General features: G+C 36.3%; 1 protein-coding gene across 16 annotated transcripts in view; it reads right to left on the bottom strand.

Annotated features, from left to right (window-relative positions):
* Positions 1-23030, bottom strand: part of ZC3H13 (zinc finger CCCH-type containing 13) — a 45294-nt gene extending 22264 nt beyond the window's left edge. For 2 of the 16 annotated variants that reach the window (XM_058180137.1, XM_058180215.1), the window contains exons 1-4: positions 21648-21921; positions 11723-11845; positions 10816-10925; positions 1335-1497 (exon numbers count right to left, since the gene is read on the bottom strand). In XM_058180137.1, the coding sequence (XP_058036120.1) occupies positions 1335-1497; positions 10816-10925; positions 11723-11845; positions 21648-21764 (513 nt within the window). In that variant the 5' untranslated portion in view covers positions 21765-21921. Of the gene's footprint in view, positions 1-1334; positions 1498-10815; positions 10926-11722; positions 11849-21647; positions 21923-22109; positions 22423-22881 lie in introns of those variants that run through there. The other 14 variants (XM_058180189.1, XM_058180197.1, XM_058180171.1 and 11 more) reach the window with 14 other exon arrangements.
* Positions 23031-23136: the final 106 nt, after the last annotated feature.

Genomic DNA, 23136 nt, shown 5'->3' with positions numbered 1-23136 from the left:
CACATTTGATTTAATTTAGAACTTTCTAACAAATAATGCAATCTAACATTGGTGATTATTCCAACTTCCTACAATGATTTAAAAATATAAGCTGTTATTTTATTATTTATTTATTAAATTTATATGCTGCCCATGACTCTGCCACGTGACTCTGAAAACTAGAGGCATATATACATATGGAAAAAAAATGAAACTCAGGCACAGACACTTGACCTGAGTAAAACTTATTTGAAAAGACTTCGAATTTGAAGTGATCATAAGTATGAGCCCCACACAGGCAAATTAAAACTATTCAGTCATTCAACAAGTTAGGTATTTACAGTGAGATTCTTTTCTTTGTGTAACAACTCCTAATAACATATGAGCCATAAAATTTGCTTAGTACGTAGGTCATATTGGTTGCAAAAGGGTCAATTTTATAACTTTTTTTTTGCAGTGGCTGTTAAGCAATTGCCATGGTCATTAAACAAAATCAATGGTTTGCTATGGATACAGTTTTGTCAAATGTTACAAGTAACTAGTTGTTTTCAGTAAAATTGTTGTCAAACTGACTGTAGAAAAGCTGCAAACCACCATAAATGCAGCCGTGTGGCCAAGTGCCCAAAGTTTGGCCACATGACCATGGAGAAAGTCTGACCATCATTAACTTTGAATCCATGTCATAGGTCCTGTGCTTTGGGTTGGTTGTAACTTTGACTGGTTGCTAAGGGACCAGTCATAAGTGAGGACTAATTGTATACAAAGAAAGAAGAGAGAGGTTTGCTTGAAAAATACACATCTAAAGCTTTCAGCATCCAGAAATGCAAAAGAGATGATGTCACTTAGTTTGATAATGAAATTTCTGCAAAAAAAACAAACCAAAAAAACAACAACTAAGCTCAGAGAGCACCAAGGACTCTATATTTCCCCAATTTGGGAGTTTTTCAAATACTGAACAGGAAATTTGGGGAGCTGCTCCCATATCACTGTGGTTCACTTATTACATTTGAATAACTGGTGCTAAAAATCAACACTGGTAGGGGCGCATGAAAGCCTGACAGCATTCTAAACAAAAGATTGTAAATTTGCAAATTCCTTCATGCTTTTGCACCCACTGCTTCCTGAGAAACTGCTCCAGATGGTTTTTATGAAAAGTGTACTATTTTTCACAAAAACTATCTAGAGCAATTTCTCAGGAATACAGGATATAGGAACTATGGGGAATTGGTGAAAATCACACCATCCATTAGATCAGCAGTGATCCCCTTGCGATTCCCTCTATAAATCTAAGAAGCTCATCGAGACACAAACCTGGATCCAACCTATTATGCCCAGTTATATTTTACAGGACACACCTCTCTGCTTCTTATACTATTGTAGAAATCCTGGAGACATATGCATCCTACCCTAACAGGAGAAGGCTGTTCTTCTGTATTATGTTTCTGGGATTCACTTTCAATGTCTTGCCGCTTATTCTTCATTCTTTCCCGAAGGTCCCCTGTAGGCCTTTCTGGTGACCTGTATAATGAAGACAGAAAATGCTTCTATAGAATTTATTATTTAAGAAAGATAGCTTAGTTATAGGTTTAAGTCCCGCAGTTCTGTAGTTCAGTTTCATTTTCCAACCTTTCTAATTTCTTGTTTATTTAACACAGTTCCTGTCATGTTAATGCATAACAAATCACAATTGATCTTGCCCAAGGTGGAGGGAATTTGTCTGATCATTTTAATAAAGCTAAACTATTGTTAACAATGGTAGAGAAAATGCAAACACACTGAAAAAAATCATTGGGATATTCTCAAATTCATTTCCTCAAAGAAAAGAAAAAGTTACACAAATAGCCATTTTATGATATCCCACAATAGCTATTTAACCACATTGGATAAAACTGTGGAATGAACAAATACATAACAGTATTAAACCTTAATGTGAAGCTGTATTTCAATCCTTTAATCCTTTTAGCTGAATCATTTTCATTAATTTTCCATTCAGAAAATTTTCCAATAAATATTAAAGATTTTCCCTTCTAACCAATGACCAACACAAAATGCATAAACAAGGGTATTATTAATTGGACCATGACAGACTTTACTAAGATTTGGAGCTGGAGCTAATCAAAGACTAACCTAACTTAATCATTAAACTAATCTAACAAAGCCAGTTGATCAATCATCTCCAACAGCATCCAATTCCTTGGCTATTCTCAAAAATGGTTGATGGCATGATAAATATAAAATCAATGATTTAAATAAATCAAAAATAATCTGAACTGTTTACATTTATCATTAAAAAGTAATTCTGCATGTCTTTCTTACCTTGGTACAAATATCACCAAGGTAGTAAGTATGCTTGTTAAATTAAAGTCTATGGAAACAAAACAATCTGAACCTTTAAAAATATTAAAAATTAATACATGTAAATTTAATTAACTTAAATATAATTAAATAAATTTTGTTCTGACACCTTCTATAAAGCTTATAGAATGAGAACTGATCTTAATTCTGAAGGAGTGTTTCCCCACTGCTGAAAATGGTACATAAAATGTTCTCATATGCCCCAAAGTGAGCCTTCTGTCTGTTAACAAATTTTAACATCTGGATAAAGTCAAAATAAAATAGGCTCAAATATTTAAATTGCTTAAAAGTTGAGATTAAGCCCCCCAAAAATATTAGAAACTGGTGCCACATTTTTAAATATTGCAGTGATATGGCAATAACTAAACTACAGAGAATTTGAAAACTGCAGTGATCAAAATGTGAAATAGCAAGAGGGATAAATATACTGAATGGCGAATACATTCCCATTCATATGTCACTGCATTAATACTCTGTGCTGATTTATTTAAACATGGTATTTATTTTATTTTAGCTTGATAAAATTGGGTCTGTCTAGTCTGTCAATTCTTGCATCTTAAAAATCTCAGCTTTGAATTTCTATTTCTTTGACAAGTTATAGATGTGAAGAAGCTGATCAAATAGGACTCTTGTAACTCTGTGCTTATGTGGAGCTGCCTGGGAGAAGAAAGACACAGCAGTTAGTTAAGATAGCAACAACATAGCAAAGGATGGTGAGAGGCAAAACAATAGTGAAGTAGTGTTCCGAATGCCACTGTTATCTATTATAGGTAGCAAGCATGACACAGGTAGCAAACATTACTCTCATTGCAGTAACTTTTCTTCATGTGACAATATATGTGCTCTATCTGGGGCTATCCTTGAAGAGTATCCGGAAGCTACAACTGGTACAGAATGCAGTGGCATGGATAGCCCCTTCGGTGATACATGTGACACTGCTATTATATGAGCTGCACCAGCTGCCAGTTTGCTTCTGGATTCAATTCAAGGTGTGGGTTATCACCTTCAAAGCCCTTTATAGCATGGGCCCAGGCTATCTGGGGGACCGCCTCACCTCAATGGAACCTGCCCCTCTTGTTCCAGCAGAAAGGGCCTTCTTTGGAACTCCAGAGGCTAAAGAATTTTGGCAGGCGGGGTCCAGAGGAGTCATTTCTGCTGGGGCTCCCACCCTCTGGAATATTTTCCTGTTGAGATGAGGTTTGCCCCACACTCCTGGCCTTCTACAATAGCCTAAAAACTTGGCTCTATTGCTTGGCCTGGAGGCCCAGCAAGGGTCTGCTATGTTTGGGGCAGCTGAGCAAGTAGGGAAGATCCCCACCGCCAAGCCACCCATCATCTCAGTTTTAACTTTTCTACTCAATTTCACCCCTTAATTTAAATTGTATTGGGTACTTTTTATTACACTGTAAATCACGCAGAGTTGCTATATCAGTTAGATGGGTGGCATACAAAATTAATAAATAAATATATTCTATCACTGGTTCACATCTAACATTAATAAGAGGGAATCCTGATCACATATGGCTATTTCCTAATTTTTGCATTCGCCACATATCAATTTTCTGTACAACAGACTGCTCCATCTAAGAAACCAATGCAATTACAAGATTTCGGGCTGCCACAGGCCTGGTAAGTTATCTACTAGTTCTTTTCTGCCAGCACAAAGATCCTAGCATTTATTTCTAACAATCAAAGGAGCTGCCTTCAATTGCATACAATACTTTGGTATAAAGAGAAAATATGTAAGCTCTCTAAAGAAGGTATATATCAGTTAGAATTAAGACACAGATTAGAAACAGATAGATTACAGAATGATTTTTTCACATATATGAAATTACAGAAATCACTATCTATAAGTAATAAAGAGAAGTAGTTTTATGTTTAAGTACCTAATATTTACAAATAATCAGCTGCATTGAAAAAAACCTGGCTTGAGGGATGCCTGCAGTAACTAATCACCTCAATAACCTTGAGAAATTAGTATCTTTCTTTTTCTACATCTTCAAATCTGAAGAAGACTGTCAAGTTCAAATCTGAGGGAACACTTGATGTCACTTCATTCTATGTTAACTACTGAAAACTCAATATATATCCAGTTTGAAATACATACACACATATATAGCTACGCAACGAAGACAAACAGATGAAATTTGATCCATATCCCAAAATCACAAAGCATCTGCAACTCGCACACATTTTTTCCTATAATGCTTGAATAACTGAGTTTAACTAAACTGTAAAAAAAATTAACATTCAAAAATATGGATGTTTTCCACAGGTAAAAAGAGAATGCAACGTACACTGTATCTATTTTGCCTGAAAAAGATATTGGCAAGCTAAAGACTTCAAATATTAAACAAATAACAGGCAGTCTCTGGGTTAGGAACATCTGCCTTAAGAACCACCACTACATACGAACAGGCTTTCTATAATTAAAAATGGTGGATAGTGTTATCCTTCCTCAAGCCAACGAACTGCTGAAATCAGAAAGCTGTGTGTTTTTAATATACAGCCTGTTTTCAGCAGTTCCTGAAAGCACTGCATGGCCTTACCAGTTCGTTGGCTTGAGGAAGGGGAACACTGTCCACCATTTTTAGTAATAGGCAGTTGCAACTCATATACAACTTCCAGTTAAAGACAGAACTAGGAACAGAACTTGCGCTTTACCCAGGGACTGCCTCAGGGGTGGGTTCTACTTACCTTTACTACTGGTTCGCAATGGGACCGCTTGTGCATGTGCTTCTGCACATGCAGAAAAGTTTCTGTGCATGTGCACATCACCCATGATCATGTTGTGGTGAGTGGACAGAGCCTCCCGCCGGTTTTACTACCAATTCTATAGAACTGGACCGAACCGGGAGCAACCCACCACTGGACTGCCTATAGAAATACTTTCAAGGAATGTTCACTGTTATTTATCACTCAGTGGCACATCCTAGTTTGTTACCATCCTCGTTTTGTTCTTGTGTGATATTTAAAGTATTTGCTCCTAGTTTTAAAAATACACCAGAACCTTTTTTCCAACAACAAAAAGTATAGTTAGTTGCAGTTGTCTGTTGTGAAAAATTTAAGTCAATGGAAGCTGATGTGTAATTTACAAATTCTCCATATTGTTGAAGGAAAGACAGTATCCCTGCCTTACTCTTCCATTATAGGAAGAATTATTAGGAAAATGCACATTATTTTTTTGAATATGAGATATAAATGCTTATTATTTTGACATTCAAATTTAGCTCAACTTAAAACCCTGAGGTATAGTAAGACAAATATTAAATTGGAGGAGGGCAAGGACTTAAATGAAGCAGAAAATCCAAGATGGTTAGAAGTTTAAAAATGGATGTAAACATTCACTATCTCCAGATGTTTAAAGAAGATATAACTTTAGAAAAATTAAATATTGGTGCTATTTAATGCTATTATTTAAGATAAAGATTATCTTTATAATTTATGAAATTAAATTAATGTAGTTAGAAATATTAAAATGGATTCCCATGAATTTGCTAAATTTATCCTCTCAGTAGTAAGTTAACAAACAATTATCTTGTTAACAAGATAAGCAATTATCCTGTGGGAAAGAGCTGCTAAAGGGGAAAGTGAGATAATGTTGATAAGGACTGAAAATAACTGGAAACATTCGGTACTGAAGTAGGAGAACTAGGCTATTCTAAACACAAAACACTTCTCAAAACAGATAGGACAGGTATTTCAAATTTAAAACATTTCAAATTTTTGCACACAGCTAGTCAAGACAACTCCCCTATCATCCTATTATTTTTCAGAAGACTTGTTTCCCCATAACAGCCAAAAGAACATAACTATTTTGGTCAAGCTCATTGGGAAAGGAGGCAGAAAAGGAAAACAGATTTTAATATTCCTCTACAGGTTCATTACACATTTTACAGCCTGTCAAACAAGTATAGTGGCAGAGTGTGCAGAGCACCATCTCTGCCTCTTTGAATGAAAATGGATCTTTGGTAGCATTTCAGGAACAGCCTTTTTCTCACTCTTCCTTTCTGTCCTGTTTTACTGATTTATTCCCAATTGAACTGAGTCTCCATTCCCAACAGGAACAACGTAACAGAAAAATATTACCTGGAGTTATCCCCATACACCGGGCCCTCAAATGAGTTACATTTAAAATATAAATAAATGAAAAGTGCATATCCTTAGGAAATTGAGATACAGATAAAAACAAAAAGTTAAATATAGATTTTTACTTAAGATTTAAGTTAGTTACATAGAGCTTAATGAGGCCCACACACAAACATGAATCTATAATAATCCAATTATATAATTTCATGAATACATTTATTTTATCTTGATACTAAAGAAAGCTTCTTATTTATTCTATTCATATCTGGTCCAAATGCTATGTGCCCTTGGAATGGTTTACAGACAAAAAAACCACCAACTACTTGTAAAAGCCAAATCAGTAAAAATGTTATAAATATTAAAAACCAGCAGTATTAATAGAAAAATATTAACAAACAATTAAGGGCTGCTGTAAAAGGTCTTAGCCAAGCGTTCCTGAAAATAGAAAATCATTTTCCCATCTGAATGGAGTTATTTTATAAGAAAGTACATATGGTTGTGTATGCATAGTGTTTGTTTCTGTCAGTACACACATACACGTCTGTCTATATAATATATATTAATAATATAACATGTAATATACAGGATTATTTAATTAACAGTATTAACATTTGATTTTCCCAAACATTTTGAGAGACATGATTTCCTTCTAGATTTTATTGGATTAAATTTTTTATCGTCTCTCACTATTAACTTTATGGACAGAACATAAAATTGGAGTCTCAATAATTGGAGGGCTGTAAGATCCCCATCTCTAGTCTACTCTCTACATTCATTTTATACCCATAAATAACAGGATTATACAACCTTTCCTATGCTCCCAATCTATACTGTAAACAAGAGAAAGAAAAAAAGACAGAAATCACATTGGGAGGAGGCTGAAGCAGTTCACAAGTCTTCTCCCGAAGATTTAATGATTATTTAACATTTGATGAGTTAATGATTATTTAAAGAGTTCAAGAGAGTTACATGGCTGCAGAGGGGGGGAAAAATCAGAAATCCATTGATTTCAAAGTCTTGCCTTTCTCCAATCTAGAAACTGTACTTCTTCATGAAATGCATTAATTACCATACGACAAAAAATAATATCTGTACTCAGAACTGTGGATCATGAGAACTATGGATATTACAATAGGATTTATTTTAAATCATTTCTTCCTCATAGTGTTGAATGATTTCATTTACTGATCTGAACTGCTTTACTTTAAAATCAATTCACCATGATCAGTCATCAGTCTAGGCTTTATAGCATAAATTCCCAAATATCACTGAGGATTCTTATTTCTACAATATCTATTTATATATTTATACGTATGCAATAAAAACAGATTAGTACTGAATATTTTTATTTAACTATTCCACGAGCAAGTATAAAATTATAACATACCATTTGTGGTTATACACATATTATACATAATGAAAGGTTATACATGTTTTCTTCTTTGTTGCATTTTTGCACTTTTAAAAAGCATTTTTTATGTCTTATTCTTTGACAATGTATGTATTTTTGTCATTTTGCTTCTAGTCATTATTTTAAAAAGCAATAAAACTAAGTAAAAAAATATATATAATCAAGTTTGTTTCTTGAATGAATTTAAGTATGCAATCTCAGTGATTTTTCAGAAAAGATTGTGCGATAAATTGTGTACAATTTAGATGACAAATTAATGTCTACTCACCAACTTTAACCTCATATTCCTATTCTAAACATCTTCTGCTTCCACCAGCTGTTTCTGCTCCCATCCTGTCCAACACTTAATTGCTGGAATTCCCTCCCTCTTTCCTTGATCTCTGTCTAAGGCAGTGCTTCTCAAATAGTGGGGCGCACCCCCCGGGGGGCGCGAGGCTCCATAAAGGGGGGCGCGTTTGACCTCGGCAAACACTGTCATAACAAGCTAAGCCCCGTGTTTATGTCGCGCGGGAGGCGCGAAAAATGTTTTCTTCTTCCTAGGGGAGCATGACAGAAAATAATTGAGAAGCACTGGTCTAAGGTATTTCTGGTTTCCCCACTGAGGAACTATTTAGTTTAACTAACTAGAGACTTAATTGAAGAGCCTAACTTCAAGAACAATCTTTACTTTTTATTTTTTTTCAACCTATGTACTTTGCTTTTGAGGGAAAAGTGGTTATTCTCTAAGATGTTTTTATATGTTTCTGTAAAGATACTGTATGTTTATGTTTATGTAAACCTGAGATTTATCTGAGTATGTCTCCGGTCTTATTGATTAAAAGCCCTACCCTCTGCCATCCTATACTTGTGGCATGAAAGGCCTAAATTTTCCACTAATATGGTTTGCTGGTTACACTGTAGCACCATCATGCTTCCTCTGAAACTAAAGAAAGAATCATTATCACTTTCTTTGCAATAATGAAAAACATTACTGGTCCATTTGACAACGATAATTTGCTATAAATAGAGTAGCTTCTAATATATTCATAAAATGGCCATATAACGATTGTTTGCTGCTTAATACATTTTGTTCTAAACTAATCTAAAGCATAATTTATAAAACATAAATTCACAAGTGTAATTCCACATTCATATGAAAATCAGAAATGAAATGTTTGCCATTCCACACAATAATTCAAGCGCCTTCCCTGTTTTTCCTGCATTTCCTTCCTGCATTTCTCAGCAACAATTGGCAGTGCATTCCCGAAGTAAGCCCCTTGAATGCAATGTGACTTATTCACAGATAATTGTTTATAGGATTAGAGTCTAGTTCTTTTATGAACTACTTTTTCATACCTCAAAATCTGTCTTCCAATCCCTGTTCCCATGAAAAAACTTAGAAAATGCATGAAAAAGTATAAGAGACAGAAAACATTACCGTATTTTTCGGACTATAAGATGCACCGGAGTATAAGACACACCTTAAGTTTTTGGGGAGGAAAATAAGAAAAAAACTGATTGGGGGTGGATCGGCCTCCCGGAATACCCCCCATCAGCTGTTTCCAAAGATGAACTTTAGCAACAGGTTCGTTGGTTGTAAGCTCTGCACCTTGCTTTTTTTTTTCAGCCTCTCAAAGGGAAGTTTCAGAGGGTTTTTTCAGCCTCTCAAACAGAGGTTTCAGAGGCTTTTTTTTCAGCCTCTCAAACGGAGATTTCAGAAGCTTTTTTCAGCCTCTGAAACAGGGGTGAGATGCTACTGTTTCGGGCCGGTTTTCACAAATCATTAGTAAAAAATGCTACTGGTTTGCCGAACCGGTAGTAAAAAAAAAGTTCCAAAGATCAGCTGAGTGATGTGCAATTGTGGAAATTATTTTTCTTTAACTTTTTAAGCATTTTTTTACTACCGGTTCTCCAGAACTGGTAGTTAAAAATGCTTTAAAAAGGTAAAAAAAAAAAGTATCAATGATTGCAGCTATGGCACACGATCGTCGGAACCCTTTTTTTAACATTTTTTTACTATTGGTTCGGGCAAATTAGTAGTAAAAAGTGCTCTAAAAAGTTTTTAAAAAGGTTCCAATGATTGTGCGCCACAGCTATGATCGTAGGAAGCTTTTTTTAACCTTTTTAAAGCATTTTTTACTACCTATTCACCCAAACCGGTAGTAAAAAATGCTTTAAAAAAGCTTTTAAAAAGGTTCCCAAGATCGTGCGCCATAGCTGATTCCTTCACCCCTCGCTGTTCTACTTACCTTCCCAAGCCTCCTTTTGGCACGCAGCGCACATGCGCAGCCAGCAAACCGGTTCAGATTTCACCACTGCTCTAAAACCTCCGTTTTAGAGACTGGGCAGGGCTACATTCGAACTATAAGACGCACCCAGATTTTCACCCTCTTTTGGGGGGTAAAAAGATGTGTCTTATACTCTGAAAAATACGGTAGCTACTGTTCCATCTCATCTGATGCAAATCTGTTAGGGGAAGGAATTAATTGGATTCCAGACTACATACATACATTTTAGTTAAACAAAATACTACATGTTGTAAATACCTGTAAGACTAAAGCTCTTCATGAGGTACTAATGAAAATAAACTTCTCATGTATATCATTTTTCTTTTATACTGACAACTAGAAAAATAATTTTGTCATAAAAGTGTGAAAGCATATTTACTGATCACACTGCCAGGTATACATTTTTATGAAGAGAGATTGAGAATTTGGTGTTGGCTTAAACACCTATCAGAGAGAATCTGAGCAAAACAAAACTGCAATAATTTCATTTTCACTTCTGATTATCATTGGTAAATTTATTGAAGCAAAAATTAAATAGTAACAAAAATATTTTGAGTTTCAGAATCAACACTCAAAAAGTGAGGGAATAGCAATATTTCCAGAGTAATTATATTCTTTATAAGGCACATCATTGCATTGTATTTTTTTTTTAAGATGACAAGAAAACAGCTTGAAAAAGGATTTGAATGTGAAGCTGAGTTCTTCATTTACCTTCGGTAACTGCTGCTAAAGCCTTTACCTCGTGGTGAAGGGCCATGTACGAATCTACATGTGTTCCCATAGAGGCAGTTGCCAGTCTTCAGCCAGTTACGGCACTGTGTCTAAGAGACAGACATTACTGGGTAAATTTCAAACTAATGTTGGAATACTGCTTGTGTGAAGACTCACAGAACAAATAATTCCACATATCATTCTAACCAATCAATAATTTAGTGCCAAATCTGACAGTGCTCATTAAAACATGATGGATAACAGAAGTCATTTCAAGTTACATTGACATGAACTAAGATCTCTTCTCACCCACAGCTAAAAGATAAGGCTTTTTTTCTGACCATGAGCAAGACGTGTATCACCAAAAATGTGAAGCATGCATTCAAATGTTGGAATTTGTCCTATTTTTAGCTAACTATTTTAGTATAGCCTTTATTGTCATTGTAGATCATATATACAACAAAACTGGTTGTAAACAATTCATCCATCCACATGCTTCATTCTGCAGAATGTGGGTGGATTTGGACCTAGAGAATCAGAGTTGAAAATAGATAATATCCATTGGCTTATCCTGATGGCTTCAAATATTAAAAGCAACCCCATTACATAGAGGCACAACATCAACAGAAACAAGCTAACAGAGTCACTTCTTCAAGAGGGGATTATTTTTTTAAATCGAGTATGTTTTAGACTATGTTCCTCTTTATCTTATCCCATTTGAAACAATGTAAGAGTTCATAATATACCAGTCTAAGATAAGAAAGTCTTTATAGGTTTATAGCATTCTCATTAAACCAATAAGGTGACTTACTGGATTAGAAAGAAAAGAGAAATGCATTCCCTGCCATAATATCTGGTTTATGAGAGTGTCTGTCACATTAAGAACGAAGAATACTATTTGACTCACCTCTGCAGAACTTCCAGTGCTGGGTCCAAGTCTTTCAAACACACTGGGTCTTCTCGATGTGCTATCAGATATGGTCTTGGTATTTTCCACTGTGACCTTCCTTCTAATTTTTGACATTTTGTACTACTTCAACCAAAAAAAAAAGCAACACTGTAAAATTCTCAGGTTGAACTATGCAACTGAACTCATAGGGAGGAAAAAAATAGTTAATGCTATTAATCGTCAGAACTTTCTGTGGAAATTAATCAAGTAGCAAATACAGAATTTTATTTCAAAGGAATTATTTTAATCCATTCATTAGTGAACATTCCAAGATGAGGAATCCATCTTTATACCATCTTTTAGCTACCTTATCCAACTCTGGCTATTATCTGAAATAATATATCCATGAGGTTTTAAAATCAAATGGGGGGGGGGTGTTCCTCTAGAAGAAAGCTTTATTTGCAGTAGAAAATAGAAGTACTAGGGGAAAAAACCCAAAATATTCTTATAAATGGTATACAGTGTTGGACTGTAATCGATCCAGTACTTATAAACTTGAAGATAACTCACTCAGGGGAAGGCAGCCCATGCAAACTATTGTTTTCTTTCTCCTTTTTCTTGTTTAACTCATTGTACTGTCTCCAAAATTTCTCATGACAGATATGGCGGACAGAACAGTATTAGGCACATTGTACAAATTTTCAATGATATGTACTTTATGTAGGATGAAGAAACTGTTCCAAATCTAGGAAAAGTGTGGAATTTCTCCAAGTTTTCTTGTTCCATTTTGAGCAATTCCACCATTATTGAATGTCCTTCACTCTGGGTTTTTTACGAGATGCAAATAAAAGAGGGGGAAGATAAGTGCAAGCTGCTTTCCTCTTGAGTAGTTATTATAACACATGCTCCTTAAAATATCAGTGAATTTTTCAATTATAATATAAATCTACCTCAGCTGGAAATCAAAGCTACTGTGCTATTGAAATAAACTAGGAAATTTCTTTTAAGTTTTAAAGTATGTGGTCATGCTAGCAGCATGTTACAGGATAAATACAAAGAATCACTGCTAAATCCCACCCAGAGAATAAATGACAAATTCAGTAAAAAAAGTATTCAGGTACATCCTATAAGCACTGTGTGAAAACCACCTGAAAGCCTAATATGTTCTGAACCTTTCTTGTTTTAAGCTATGTTTTTATTTTGTATTTTTATTAAAGGTAAGCAGCAACTCTTATTCAAGGAATTACCTTGATCACTAGTTAAAAGTAATGCTTTAATCCTGTTGTCTGCAAAGTGTTGGACTATGCTAGGAACTTCTAGCCAAAAATGGTACACAGCAATTAGGCATTTTAGGAACTGTTATTCAATATGCCTAAAAGCACGAAAGTGAGAAGCACTGTGCTACAAAATTAAGAGATCTGAAAGATACCCAAAACTGTAAATTATTGTAAATTGAGATCCTTCCTACATTAGATAATCCCTAAAATTAACCAGTTTTTTTTTAAAAAAATTAGATTTGGCTTAGCATACTTTGCATATGATATATGATTTGAAAAATCAAATTAGAGAACCTGAAATTTTTGCAAACCGTATGTCTTAATTTGAAGGTGTTTCTAACATCAGAATAAATAAAATCAGCACCAATACACACCTTGAAGGGAAAGAATATTACATTATCAAAATAATCATTTGACTCAATTACTGTAATATATAACAAATAGAATCAGTATAAAGTTTAGCTATAATGTAAACTAGATTTTCTATCTTAAATTTGCAATACTGCAATAAACAGAGATTGAGGCTCAATTCAATACAACACTGTAGAAATAAATACATATTTTCTTCAATTCTGAAGCCCCTAAAGATTTTTGGGAAAAAAGGAGTACAGCAGGAAAGAGATGACATTATATCTACACAGGTCCTCACCATGTATAATTTAATTCTATTACTTTCAAGTGTCTTTGTGTCGAGAAGAGGAAAAATTTGTACTGTGCTTTACTTGGTCACATTTTGTACCATGACTGAGGCAAAGGCCCAAACAAATGTAGAAGGATTACTTCAAAAACTATAAACCTCCCTCCCTTCCAAGGATTGAACTTATTTTTAAATATACAAGCAAAATATTCAGTATTCAAGGGACATGTCACACTGACCATACTCAAATGTTTATCACCTGGCTTATTTATGACATGTGCAAACTGCAGACAGACACTTTTCATATACACTATTAGTGTAAAAAGGAGCAGCATGATTATTTAGAAGTTTAAAACTATCTCACTCAGAGTAATACACAATTTAATAGGCTCATAGAAATTTCATCCCATTATTTATACTAAAACTTGAGGCAGCTCTCAAGTTATGATAATTCATTCAGTGACCATTTGAAATTATGGTGCCACTGAACAAAAGGATTTATGACAGTCCCTGAAGTTATGGCTGTTGCAGTGGCCCTATGGTCACATGATCAAAATTTGAGCACATAGCCCACTTATGACTATAGGCTCATTTCAACTCCTCTCATATATGCCCTTTTTGCTCTCAGTAATCCATGGTCCCTGCAACGGTAGCTGATCTTCTCTGTCTTCTTGCTTCCGCTGTTGATCAAGCTTGCCTAGCCTGCAGTTGCTGGCCACATGATGTTTTCTTGAGTTGCACGTAGTAGTTTCCTAGCAAGACTTAAGGAAGATGGCCTTACAGGTGCAACTCAAAAAATTAGATTATCGTGCAAAAGTTCATTTATTTCAGTAATGCAACTTAAAAGGTGAAACTAATATATGAGATAGACTCATTACATGCAAAGCGAGATAGTTCACGCCTTGATTTGTCAAAATTTTGATGATTATGGCTGACAGCTCATGGAAACCCCAAATTCACAATCTCAGAAAATTAGAATATTGTGAAAAGGTTCAATATTCTAGGCTCAAAGTGTCCCACTCTAATCAGCTAATTAAGCCATAACACCTGCAAAGGCTGGGCCTTTAAATGCTCTCCCAGTCTGTTCAGTAGGAATCACAATCATGGGAAAGACTGCTGACCTGACAGTTGTGCAGAAAACCATCATTGATACCCTCCATAAGGAGGGAAAGCCTCAAAGAAGTTGGATGTTCCCAAAGTGCTGTATCAAAGCACATTAATAGAAAGTCATGTGGAAGGGAAAAGTGTGGAAGAAACAGGTGCACAAGCAGCAGGGATGACCGCAGCCTGGAGAGGATTGTCAGGAAAAGGCCATTCAAAAGTGCTGGGGACTTTCACAAGGAGTGGACTGAGGCTGGAGTCAGTGCATCAAGAGGCACCACACACAGACGGATCCTGGACATGGGCTTCAAATGTCGTATTCCTCTTGTCAAGCCACTCAGAAGTGTCTTACCTGGGCTAAAGAAAAAAAAACTGGTCTGTTGCTCAGTGGTCCAAAGTCCTCTTTTCTGATGAGAGCAACTTTTGCATCTCATTTGGAAACCAAGGACCCAGAGTCTAGAGGAAGAATGGAGAGGCACACACTGCAAGATGATTGAAGTCCAATGTGAAGTTTCCACAGTCTGTGTTGATTTGGGAGCCATGTCATCTGCTGGGGTTGGTCCACTTCATTAAGTCCAGGATCAACACAGTTGTCTACCAGCACTTCATGCTTCTTTCCGCAGATGAGCTATTGGGGATGCTGACTTCATTTTCCAGCAGGACTTGACACCTGCCCACACTGACAAAAGTACCAAAACCTGGTTCAATGCTCATGGGATTACTGTGCTTGATTGGCCAGCAAACTCGCCTGACCTGAACCCCATAGAGAAACTATGGGGCATTGCCAAGAGAAAGATGAAAGACATGAGACCGAACAATACAGAAGAGCTGAAGACCACTATTGAAGCATCCTGGTCTTCCATAACACCTCAGCAGTGCTACAGGCTGATAGCATCCATGCCATGCCGCATCGAGGCAGTAATTGATACAAAAGGGGCCCAAACCAAGTACTGAGTACATATGCATGCTTATACTTTTCAGAGGTACGATATTGTTCTATGTACAATCTTTTATTGATTTCATGTAATATTCTAACTTTCTGAGATTGTGAATTTGGGGTTTTCATGAGCTGTCAGCCATAATCATCAAAATTATGACAAATCAAGGCGTGAACTATCTCGCTTTGCATGCAACGAGTCTATCTCATATATTAGTTTCACCTTTTAAGTTGCAGTACTGAAATAAATGAACTTTTGCACGATATTCTAATTTTTTGAGTTTCACCTGTAGATGAGCAGCAGCTGCTTTGCAAAGGGTCAGGATGGGCATAACTGGTCAGCAACAAGAGCAAGAAGATACCAAATATCAACTGGAGTGGCAGGAGCTTCATATGCAGAGTGGCTAGGGCAACTGAAGCTGGGACTGGGTTGGGGTGGCTGAGATTTCCCGGGAAGCTGTGTGCTCTGTTGCTGGGGCTTTGATGGCTGCAGCGTTGTTCCATACAGTTGGGCTTTCTGGGGCAACTGCAGCTTTGTACTGCACTACTGGGACTTCCTGGTACAGCTGTGGCTTCACACCATATTGCATTGCACTGCACTGCTGAGCCAGGCTGGGGCAGCAGTGTGCTGTGGTTCAGGGGCTTCTTGTAGCCTCAGAGCTGCGACACACCACGAAGATCCTGAACAGCATTGTGACAAGCAGCATCAGAACAGTATGATCCTGGGGGCTGCTTGCCACCATTCCTCCAAGAATGCAGGGTGCCCAAAAGGACAGATGGGGAGAGGGACAATTGGTGGGAGCTGAAGTCCTTTTTACCTTGAAAAAACTGAGGTTTGAGTGTAGGAGGGACCAAGACTGGAAAGGTTTGGATTGGGGTGGGTCCTCAACCAATAACCAGTGGAATTCAGGTAACAATGAGGAATGTCGGGATTGCTGTCACTGTAATATGGTCATGTGAAATCATGCTTTACAACTGCATCGCTTAGCAATGGAAATCACACTTCCAATTACCATCGTAACTAGAGGACTACCCCTATTTCCATTCCTTAAATTTCAGTCATTACTCTTCAATGGGGACAGGGAAAAAGAATTCCTTAAATTGGGATAAAGAAGTGAGAAAAAAATACACTCCATTAATTATATCTGCCCAACAGACTTAACAATATTAAAGCTTATATGAAAAGAATTAAGTGGGGAATAAACAATTTTGCTGCAAGAAATTTACATAAGATCCTAGGATTTAAGAATATAATTTGGAGTTAAACTGAAGCATTTACCTTTATTTAGCAAGCATGTGATTTACCCAAAGAAGTGGTAAGACATTCTTCTCATGAAAGTTAAAATATGAACTACTATATTGCTTCCTATTGATCAATGAATGGATGTGGACTGGTCCTAAAAATTATACTAACTGTCTTTACTTTGGCTGTAAACCGCCCTGAGTCCTTTGGAAGAAGGGCGGTATAGAAATTGAAACAATAAATAAATAAATGTGCATGATTCAACTGCATTTCCCTCCAGGGGTTTTGGAGTATTTCGAATAATTATTTGACATTCCCATGATAGTAAGTGATTGCAGGCAATCATGGATTCATAGCAAACTGGAAAATGGAAAAAGTATTTAAGAGGGATCAGCACTATTTCCTTGACAATTTTTCAACAAATGCAACAAGATTATCAAACTTCAAAAATTATTAGCTTATGAATAAAAGAATTGTCCTCAATGATGTCAGAATGAATTGACTAATTAAAATATGTCATGATTATCTTCAGATCAAATATTAAATGAAATAACACTGGTACAATAGAAAAGAGAGGCAACTAATTTAACACCTTATCTGAAGTTTTAGATGAATTTTAGTGAACAATTCTATCCCTATTTCTTGCCTCCCACAATTATTTTCACCTCAATCAGCAAGACAATTCAGACCACAGACCAACACAAATTTTATCTATGTAAAACACTAAAGTTTGCTTGTTGTCAGCACTGCAAAGTCAGACATTCTTCTTCTCCCTTAAATTGTTAGTGATCTGTTGTATGTCTGCTTTAAATTTAGTAAACAATATTGAAAATATATACCAATTTCATGAATTGCATTTAAGTAAAAAAAAAAAACCCTAACAAGCTAAAGTAATTCCAGTGAAATATTTGATTGAGGAAATGTAATAATAAATGGAACTATAAGTTTTACTTTTACATTTAGCTCTATCAAAAGTTACCATTTTACATAATAATGTTTGCTTCCTTAGATTTATATTTAAGCAAAAAAAGCAGTCATAGAGATATGTATGTTTTCATTTTTTTTGAAGGTGTTATTTATGCATCCAACAAGATGATATAATTTACATATCCCCATTATACATGTATCATTTACACAAATCCTGATACATTTTTAAAGATTAGTATTTATTTTTCTGTATGAGCTAAAGTCCTTGGGACAGCACAAAGATGGGGAATCAAAGAGCACAACATTTGGTCATACTATTAGAACACCTTAATCTACACACATCTCTTCTCATATCATGGCCAGTTACAAAGACAGCTGCATGAACCCAAGAGAAAAAAAATACAACTACTCTAAGGAACTCCTGTCAGATATAGCCCACATGCATCCCAAAATACAACTTGCATTATAAATGTGGGTCTCTGCAGAGAAGAGTCATACAATTTCTCATGTAGACTTTTCTGTTTCATCAAAAACATTACCTATAGATTTTGATATTGTTAAAGGCCACTAGAGAAGAAAAAAATAATCAACATTTGTAAGATACTTTTCTGGGGTTAAACATAAAAATGTAAAACTATGACATATAATTTTTCTAATGTATTAATGTATCCTCTTTGGCGACCTTAAAGATAGCCATATTAATTATTCAGGATTTACATCTCCCATTCTACTTTTAACAAACAAATAAAAGTTCCCTATTTTTATTTGTAATGAGGACTTACATACTTCAGAAAGCATGTTTTTAAGTTAAGATGAGTAAATAAAAATTAATTTCTCCAAATTCCAAAGGTAGATGTTTGCTAAATCTGGCACTATCTTCCTTTGTAATTAATCTAATTATTATTCCAGTTTTACATTGGTTCAAAATCAGATTTTTGAATTAATATTTACATAGAATAATCCATGCTAACACTTATCTTGATTTTAAAATTGTTTGGCTACATATACTCCTAAGAATTTAAAGCTTTATCTGAAATATTTCCTAACATTTTTGGTATCATGTAAATGATCTTAACTAAGATTTTTTAAATTAACCATTAAGCCTGGCAGCCTCATAAAACTTCACATTTCTTCCTGTGCTGTGTTAGGGGAATTAAGAAACATGCCATGTTCAAATACATTTAATAAACAACTTTCCTGAATACATTTGCTTATTTATTCCTTTACTTATTTATTTATAAATAAATAAGGTACCTCTGAGTGGCTTACAATCACAACTAATTGCTTACTAGTAGGGTGGCTGCTAATGTTTCTATAATTAAATTGAATGCAAGGGATAATGGCTACCCTGTTCAATACCTTTAAAAATATAATTTTGCTAAATCTAAATTACGGTGCCCTTTTAAATTAAACCAATCTATTTTTTAAAAAAACCTGGGTCCAAATTTGAATTTAATATAAGCAAAGAACATGAAAAAAGTTCAACTTATTGTACTTGCTAATTTGCTAGAATTACAATCCAATAAATTGATAAGTAGTTTTTCAGGAACATCAAAATTTTAAAAATATCATTGAATTCATCTGCTGTCTTAAACATACAATTCCAAAAAAATGCATGCTATGACAGTTAAACATAATTAAATGTATGCTATGGATATAACCAGATACATATCAGCATCATTATCCAATTTTTAAGAATTCAGGTACTCAGGTTCTCTACTTTCCATCAATGTGATCACTGTCACTCTTATATTGTATGCTCGAAACTGAAAACTACAACTGCCCTAAAGGATGCATTTTCATACTACTAACAGTAAATGATATTAATTTTAAAACAACCTTTTCATGTTGTTTTAGCAACACCCTTTCAGCAAAGAATACTACTAAATATTCTCAACCTACATACAATACTATCAAAACATGAACTATGATAAATAGTTGTATTTCAGGCAAAGTGTACTAACGTTTATATTTTAAGAATCTTCAGAATTCCTAGAAACTGTTGAAAAATCAGTATTCTTCAACTTCCTATTGAGGAGCTCTATCTCAGTGGTGGCATAGATGCAACAATCTCCATATGTTTCAACAGTTAAACTACATCATCAGGTTAACCCATATATTTAAAATTAAACTTGACAATCTGCACTTCATTCATAGCAATGAAGCAGACAGGAACACAGACTAAATGCTTTTCATTGTAATATTCTGTAGTAGTGAATCTGTTTAACATATATAGATATTCAGTAATAAAAGCTTTATTATTCCAACTAAAATACTGAAACAAATAATTGAAATCTGACATTATTACAAAACACTTTTTGTAATAATACAATAATTGCATCTAATTATTGTAATAAGTGTAATAGAAAACAAGTCCAAAACACTTTTTCCAAAACAAATCGCAAACTTAAAAACAAAAATCAGTAGGCTAAAATGGTTGACCTTGTAGAGAAAGTGGCACAAAGTAGAAGCAAGCCTACACTATATAGTTGACAAATAATGGTCAACTGGTTTAAGCTGCAATCCATGCAGTTATTTGAAAGAAAGTCTCATATGCACAAGAATCTATAACCCTACAATTTTTTGCAATTTGTAGAAATGTTCTTCCAAGGAGCCATAGTTAAGTCAGACCTGTATAAATGACTCTAATGAAAGTGAACATTTTTAGTTTTCTGCATAAACACTAAAAACATGCCAGATTCCACTTAGTCTTTCTAAAATAAGAACATCACAACGGTATAAGCAAGAAGAAATGATGGCAGGTATAATTAAAAATAGTACAATGACACCACTTTTCAGAACACTGAAACTGAGAAATATCTCCCACTGAAATCAGCTGCACTCCCTTCCAAATTCAGTAAGCTAAAGTGCAAGCTTTTTAGTGATCTTATTCTTTTGTAACAAATTTACACAAAGTGTGCATTAAATATATGAAAATAATTTTTAAAAAGCTATCTTCTTCATAGATAATTGTCAGGTCCCTAATCATGCTGCCAACCTGACAAAGATGAACAATGGACCTGACCATTAACCTAACACAGCTCTCATATTTTAAAAACAATTACAGGTAGTCCTCAACTTATGACTATAATTGAGCCCAAAAGGTATGTTAAGTGAAAAATTTGTTAAGCGAACTTGTCAAATTTTATGACTTTTCTTGCCACATTTGTTAACTGCTGCAGTTGTTAATGGCAGTTGTTAAATTAGTAATGTGGTTGTTAAATGAATCTGGGCTCTCCACTGACTTTGCTTGTCAGAAGGTCACAAAAGACTCCTGAACACTGCAACTGTCATAATTATGAGTCAGTTGTCAAGCATCTGAATGTAAATCAATGATCCCTGGGATGCTGCAATGGTCACAAGTGTGAAAAATGGTCATAAGTCACTATTTTTAGTGTCATTGTAACTTCAAATGGTCACTAAATGAACTGATGTAAGTCAAGGACTACCTGTAGACAGAAACATAGTGAAAAACAACTGTAACTTAAAAAGCTGCCAGATTCGAATTATTCTGGCCCAAATTTGTATTCCACCTTTCAAAGCAACCAGTCGATACAAAAGCAGAACCAATCTCATCCAAAACATTTGACAATGCCTTTCCCAAACAGGCACCATGAGATTTAGGACAGAGCACTTTGTAAAGGATTTTATCAAAAGAAGGGGGAAGAAGAAAAAAAAAGAAGCAGCAAAGCGGCAGCACCTGTTCACAGATAATTCAGCCCTTAAGGGGCGAGAATTACTGCAAAACTAAAAAGAGCCCTCCTCCTATGGGCCGCAGCAATTCTCTCCAGCCCAGATCCAGGTCTTTGTACTCTGCTTACCCAGATGTCCTGATAATCTGCAACTTTCAAACGTATCTGTGCAATAATCATACAAAACTCATTTCCATTCATAGTGCAGTGGAGGGTGATATATAAGAGACGTTTTATAGGAAACATAAGATGCTATGGAGAAGGACAGAGATCAGCAAAATAGGACTCCAGATGTTGGAATGAAACGCTCGTCATTGCTGCTTTGGAGTTAACATCCAACATCTGGACAAACATCCCTCCATCCGTTTGTAAGGGAATATAATAAGCCACACGTTTTCTACCATCTTCGTCCATCTCTTACAAACTAACGTCACACAGAATTAATCACGAAGGTTTTATTCTCTCTTTCCCCTCAGCCACGGTGGAGGGGCGGGGGAGGGTTGACCTTCCTGAGGCGCGGAACGGCGGAGCGAAGCGCCTTCCCGCCGCCGCGCTCTCCTCCTCCTCCTCCTCCCGGGCAAGGTGACTCACCTGTTCTCTGCGCACCCGGCCTGCTCCTCCCCGCCGCCGCTCCCGCCGTCGCTTCCGCCGCCGCCGCCGCCCTGGGCGGAGAGGGGGGGAGAGTGCGAGGGGGGAGTCCGTCCTCCCGGGCCTAAAAGTCGAGCCACACGGGGAGGAAAAAGAGGAGCGCGGCTCGCTCCGAGAGCAGAGACCACCCGACGGCGGCCGCCCGCTGCTCCTGTTCGCCGCGGAGGCCAACAGGAGTGGCGGGGGGAGAAGGGGGCAAAGAGCCGGCCCAAATCGCCGCGATCGCGCCTGCGCGACCAACCTTCTCTTTTTTCCCCCTTTTTTCTAACACTTCCGGCGCAAAGCGAAGCGCCGGAAGCTGCTACGCAAACTTCTGACGTAACTGTCAATCAACAAAGGAGAATATTTGTAGCTCAGGGTTGAAATAAAGGGGACCTTGAGCTGGCTTGTTTTCTTGCAGACGTTACGTTAACCCAAACTAGGTAACACCCCAGTTTGACGTTACCTAGTTTGGGGTAATGAAACGTCTGCAAGAAAACAAGCCAGCTCAAGAGAGCCCCAAGGACCCCTCAGTAAAACGTCAATGCCAAACGTAAAGGCATTTGAAAGTACGTCATAGCGGGTGCTTCTGGCCTAGCAGTTAGAATTACATCTCCTCCGGGTTTTTCTTTAGTACTAAAAACCGCCCGGAGGACTTTCGCTATAAAGGTGACCCCAGACCTGACCGCCTTCGCGGCCATTGAAAGTCGTAGTCAGACCTCAATCTTTTGTCTACCTTGAGGAATATAGAAAGCCTTCATGCTTCTGCGTGCATTAACCGCAGCAAGAGAAAAGGAGCGCTCCCTCCGAGCGGCCGAACTGACCCACAAATGACAGCATTCTTGTATTTTCCCTTCTTCTCCCTTCAGATGTGGAAGCAAAGGGCTCTCTTCACGACTCTTCTCTATGGGCGCCCAGAAAAAAAAGGGGGTGCCGCTCTAGCTCTCTCATCTCCCTGGTTAAAAAGCCCTGCGTGGTTTGGTTTCTAGAA

This window comes from Ahaetulla prasina, chromosome 1 (assembly GCF_028640845.1).
Source record: "Ahaetulla prasina isolate Xishuangbanna chromosome 1, ASM2864084v1, whole genome shotgun sequence".
Taxonomy (NCBI): Eukaryota; Metazoa; Chordata; class Lepidosauria; order Squamata; family Colubridae; genus Ahaetulla; species Ahaetulla prasina.
Note: the sequence above shows the minus strand (reverse complement) of the source record. Positions and strands in the feature narration are given on the sequence as shown.